The sequence below is a fragment of the Anneissia japonica genome, unplaced genomic scaffold, assembly GCF_011630105.1.
Source record: "Anneissia japonica isolate Jap-2015-1 unplaced genomic scaffold, ASM1163010v1 scaffold17858_len82487_cov107, whole genome shotgun sequence".
Taxonomy (NCBI): Eukaryota; Metazoa; Echinodermata; class Crinoidea; order Comatulida; family Comatulidae; genus Anneissia; species Anneissia japonica.
Window position 1 is genome coordinate 35,631 of NW_022715787.1, and position 5,107 is coordinate 40,737.

Below are 5,107 nucleotides of genomic sequence, written 5' to 3' on the forward strand. Positions count from 1 at the left end.
TTGACTTGCTTCAACCGTCTTCAAGAGAATAATATCTGCAGAGATCTCAAACAGGGAAATACTTATATGTTTGAGTGATGAGACTTGCTGCTGATTGGTTGAAAACTAAACAAAGGCTGAGCCTACCAGTGAAAAGCTATACAAAAGCTAAAATTCACGATCTGAATAGAAGGGCGGGGCGTGGCTAGAAAGCCAAGACAGTGGCATTGTTCTAGCTGGGGGAAGGAAAGCCAAAAACAATGGCATAGTTCCAGTGTAGAGGGAAAGTTTGGCGGGAAAAAATTTAGTTTAGGTCCGGTTAAACATGGACAACCAAATATCGCTGATGACAAATCCAATATCTTGATGTACTGTATCGTGTTTGTGAATTTCTATAGCTTCTCTGGTCCGTCTGGAATGCCAAGATGGTACAGTGGCTATCAGTTCAGATTTATGCCAACATACACGATGTTGTTGTGTGTGGGAGTGCATGACTATAGATGCTGTCTCTTATACACATCTAGATGTGTATAAGAGACAGTGCATAGGAACGTTGACGCCTGCAATGCTCTGGTTATTATCTGGGGTCACTCTAACATATTTTTTGTTTAGCCAATTGGCTAAAGTCAAAAATTTTTTTTAGCCAATTGAAACTGTCTTTAGCCAAAATTTGGTGAAAATTGTTAAAAGTCATTTGCCAAAACTTGCTGAGAGGACACGGTGTCCAACATTTTCGACAATATTTTTTCTCTCCCAAAAACAAACCTTCGACGCATTTTGGGAGATTCAATTACCAATTTTTTTCTTTTTACTTTCCAAAAAAAAAAGTGGGGGTGTGGTTTCCCCTAAATCCAACCCTGCCTCGATGAGGGTACCAGAAAAAATCTCTGATTGGTTCAGGAGGTGGGAGAGATGACGTTATTTGATAGGCAAAGTTAATATTTTTCGCGCACCAATATGAGGTACCTGTACTTTGAAAGTTGGCTGAATATAGGCCTATCACAAAAGTTGATAAAATTATGTAGGCCTAGGCCTATACAGTATTTTCTTTTTAGTTTTGAACAATATCAGGGGTGGGGAGCTAGTAGTGGTTTTACTGGACTACAGTATATTCAAAATTGGCTTGGGGCCCCGATCGTCCACACTAGTTGGGCCCGATCGTATGTTACCTGAAGTTGTCACCGCAATAATCAAGAGCGTACATGATCTAGGCTAGCCTTGATTGCACAATTACTCTCTCTACAACACAAGTACATACACCGTGTAACAAAGCGACCCACGCGGTACATTATTAAATTATTTCCCACATTATTTAAATGTATAACACGATAACACAAAATTACTGATTAAATTATTAACGATATACACTTTTTCTTATTTTTTTTTTTTTTTTTTTTTTGTTACTTTTGAAATTCATAATTCTAAAAATTATTTTTTCTTTTTTTTTTTTCTTTTTTTTTGATATATTCACTGTATGTACCAGGGCTTCCTTGAAAAGCAGTGCTAGTCACTGAATGGATCCTCCCTTGAGAAAGCTTAAATAATAATACTCTTTCGACCACCATTGCATCAGGGCCCTCATGTTTTTGTGGTGGTGCCTTCATATTAGTCTACGTCGTACAGCCACTGCCCTGCCGCATTAAACTAACAATTACAAATAAAAAATAACTTGCGAGGCATGCAATGATGTCTGCAGCAAGACTACTCATACAACAACACAAATAAGCGTTGCATGGAGTTAGCAAAAAATGAGCTCAAATAAAAAAAAATGATGTATTTTAGCAAGTATTCAAAACTTTCGCCAAAATGGGTAAAGCAGTTGACTTTTTTTTCGCCAATCCAAAATAGTTTTTGCCCATGGCGATTTGGCGAGCGGTTAGCATGAGCCCAGATTATTATTATTATTATTAGTAGTAGTAGTAGTAGTAGTAGTGTAGGAAATTGCTTTTTGTTGTAAAATATAATCATTATTACCACCACCACCATCCTATCCAAATGACAATTACCATCACCCTTTACTATTACAACATCATTATATTGTTTTATTTGTTTTATTATTGTTAAGTGTATATTCTCGAAATTATGCACATCGTGTGGAGCATTTATAAATAACCAAACAAAACAAACAAACTATCCTCACACCCATACTCATGTCCACAACTAGCCTATCACATCACCACCACATCACCATCAACATTTTCACCACAGCTGCGTTGTCATCATGATTGTTTATAATTGATTTTATTAATATACAGCATGTTGATTCATTTTCAGTTCCACTGGATATGACACTGTTTTCCCTAATACCACTGACATCGCCGAACAATAAAACTGAATTTCGTGGATACGCTATCAACAACTGCAAAACAACGAATCTAACAATCGGGATATTGTACAAGGATGTGGATGGCAAGGATAATGTAACATGGGCTGATACTGGATATTCTAGCAACAACAATGACGATACAGGTGAACATTCAAAGAACATGCCAGATAATAAAATATTTAACACTAAAAGCGATATAGCATACAGGGTACATGATAATTTTGTATATCTCGGTGTTAAAAATTTACCAAGCTCTGAGAGTGACGGTGTGTTTTCGTTCGAAGCAACAAAATTTGCAATAGGTTCCAGGGCTGCAATTGTTGTGACATCATCATTGGGTGAGTAGCAGCACTACTTTCTTTTTTCTCTAAACGAAATCAATTCATTTATCTTAAGTTGGTGGAAATTAACAATTAATCTGTTTTAATATCTGTCTTGAATTTTTTCCACTTGTTTTATTGAATGTTGAAAACTTTTACGGAAACTATAGAAGTTAAAAATAGAAGTTTTATTGTGGCAAAAGCAGATTTGCCAAACCTAATGCTTTTCTCGTTAGCAGAATCAATGTCATAAAAGCATGAAAACAATTAATAGAAATATTTGTATTGAATTTCATTACAGATCAAGTCTGTATTTAATCAGTAGTTGTCGTTTAATTATTTGGGCGTCCATAAAAGTATTTTTAATGTATTTGTTTCTTAAACATTTTAACACATTGCTGGGGCTTTCTCAGGCATTTATAAAAAGGACACACAAACAGGAAATGGGTTTCTTCTTCTGTAACACAATTATCGCAAAATAAACATTCTGTTATCTCTAGTAATATTTATATGATGATCTCTTTATATTAATAATTTATGGTTTGACAAAAGAAATCTTGAAATTGTTGTTCTTAGTTTAAAATTTAAATGGAAAATATTTGTTAAGGGAATTTGGTATGTTTAGTTTGCTATAAAATCTAAATCTTATGTTATCTTTTATCATTTCATTTCCTGTTTGGAATGCAATGTCCTGAACTCTCTGAAAAAATTGATAAGAAATTCTAATTTACAGGCGAGTCCCACATGTACCCAAATTGAAACATATTTAAAATCGATTTTATTCCAAATGCCCAACAGTCGGTTCCGTTTTCAGCCCACATATTTTTGGTAATTTTCCATCATATTAATTTTTTTCCAGTAAGTTCTCATTTTAAAAACGTGATAAAATTTAATGGGGAACCTTCCCAATTTATTTCTTACTCCCTCGTTTGGAGCGGACCGCTGGAAATTTAGTACAAATTTACAATGTCTTAAATAAACGTTTTCTATAAATTTCAAGTTATTATACCCCAAAGCTCACTACCGTTTAATAGTATAGGCATTACTTGGCTGTCAAAAAATTTTAATTGTATTTCCGCAGAAGTAAATCCAATGTTATACATTTTCTTTCTGAGACTAAACATTGCTCTTTCTCCCTTCTCTGCTTGACGCTCCCCCGTAACTTTCCATGTGCCCCTGTTATTAAATGAAAACACAAATATTTATATTCTTTAACCAACTTCTAATTCTACCCTACCCCATCTACAGTCCCTTTTCCATGTCTACCCATCACTGCCCCTTTTCAAAATACCATAATCTTTGTTTTTTGATTTATTTTTTTCTAATTTATTTGTAATACAATATTTTTGCAGACAATTTAATTGTTTTTGTAACCCAATTTTGGTAAAAGAAAATAAAATCGGCAATATAATAAATGTGAAATTGTTTGATTATTTATTAAACAAAAATGTAGATCGTTTTTAAATAGAGCATCTTTGAAATCATTTAGAAAAATAATGAAAAGTAATGGTGATAAAAATTGTACAGGAACCCTTAAAGAATGGCATTCTATTTTTGGCCACTGTAATTTAACTTTTAAAGGATTAAAAACATATTGTAGAATATTATTTTATTTTAGTGTATGTAAGTGTAGATTAGGATTATAGTGTCCTGGGCACGACGTTATAAACTCATACCTACCAAGTCTCCCGCATTTGGCGGGAGACTCCCGCTTTTCGCCCTAACCTCTAGCTCTCCCGCCACTAGCCTAAAATCTCCAGCTTTTCTAATAATCTCAAGATTTTTTTATTAAAACCCACAATTTAATATAAAAATATCCAAAACGTGACAATTCTGTAGTTTTATAAGGCATATAAAATCTACGAAAGTTCTATCGCTTCGCGAAAATACATGCCGTTCCGATAGTAAACAATGTATTCGTGTAAAATTAACACCGGTGGCGGTGTACACATTACGTCATTTCTATTTTAACTTTACGACCGCGATCATGCATATCAATACTTTCAGCGAACCAGAATCCACGATCCTAACCATCAAGCTGGCACAACACTTACCTGTCCATGCCTATGAAACACCAACAGAAATTTTGAAGAAAGCTAAGGGTGCAACTTGGGCATACAACCAGTTACATTCATCAAAAGGGAGCAAATGATGCTTCAGCCTCTCTTTTACACAGATCTCCTTTTCTGTTTAACTTGTTTTACCAAAAGAATTGTTTGTCAAATGTAAAACGTGTATTTGAGTATTTTGAAAATTTTGTTGAAAAAAATAAATAAAGTTAACCCTCTGGATACCGTATTCTTTTGTAGTGCAAACCCTTGAATACCGGATTCTTTTGCAGTGTAACAAGGTTTTTTGCTTTTTTTGAGTATACGTCGTTCTGGTGGATTTTTGGGAACTTTCTGTAAATTATACAGAAAAATGTTTCTAAAAACAAAGAAAGCTTATAGAATAAGCTTTCATTTGATGTATAATTTATATT

At 34.1% G+C, this 5,107-nt stretch overlaps 1 protein-coding gene across 1 annotated transcript in view; it reads left to right on the forward strand.

The window, feature by feature from the left end:
- Window positions 1-1,785: 1,785 nt before the first annotated feature.
- Window positions 1,786-5,107, forward strand: part of LOC117109366 (tenascin-like) — a gene marked incomplete at its 3' end in the record, with an annotated part of 41,353 nt that continues 38,031 nt past the window's right edge. Inside the window, exons 1-2 of the mRNA XM_033251677.1 lie at window positions 1,786-1,789; window positions 2,254-2,643. Of these exons, the coding sequence (XP_033107568.1) occupies window positions 1,786-1,789; window positions 2,254-2,643 (394 nt within the window). The remainder of the gene's footprint in view (window positions 1,790-2,253; window positions 2,644-5,107) is intronic.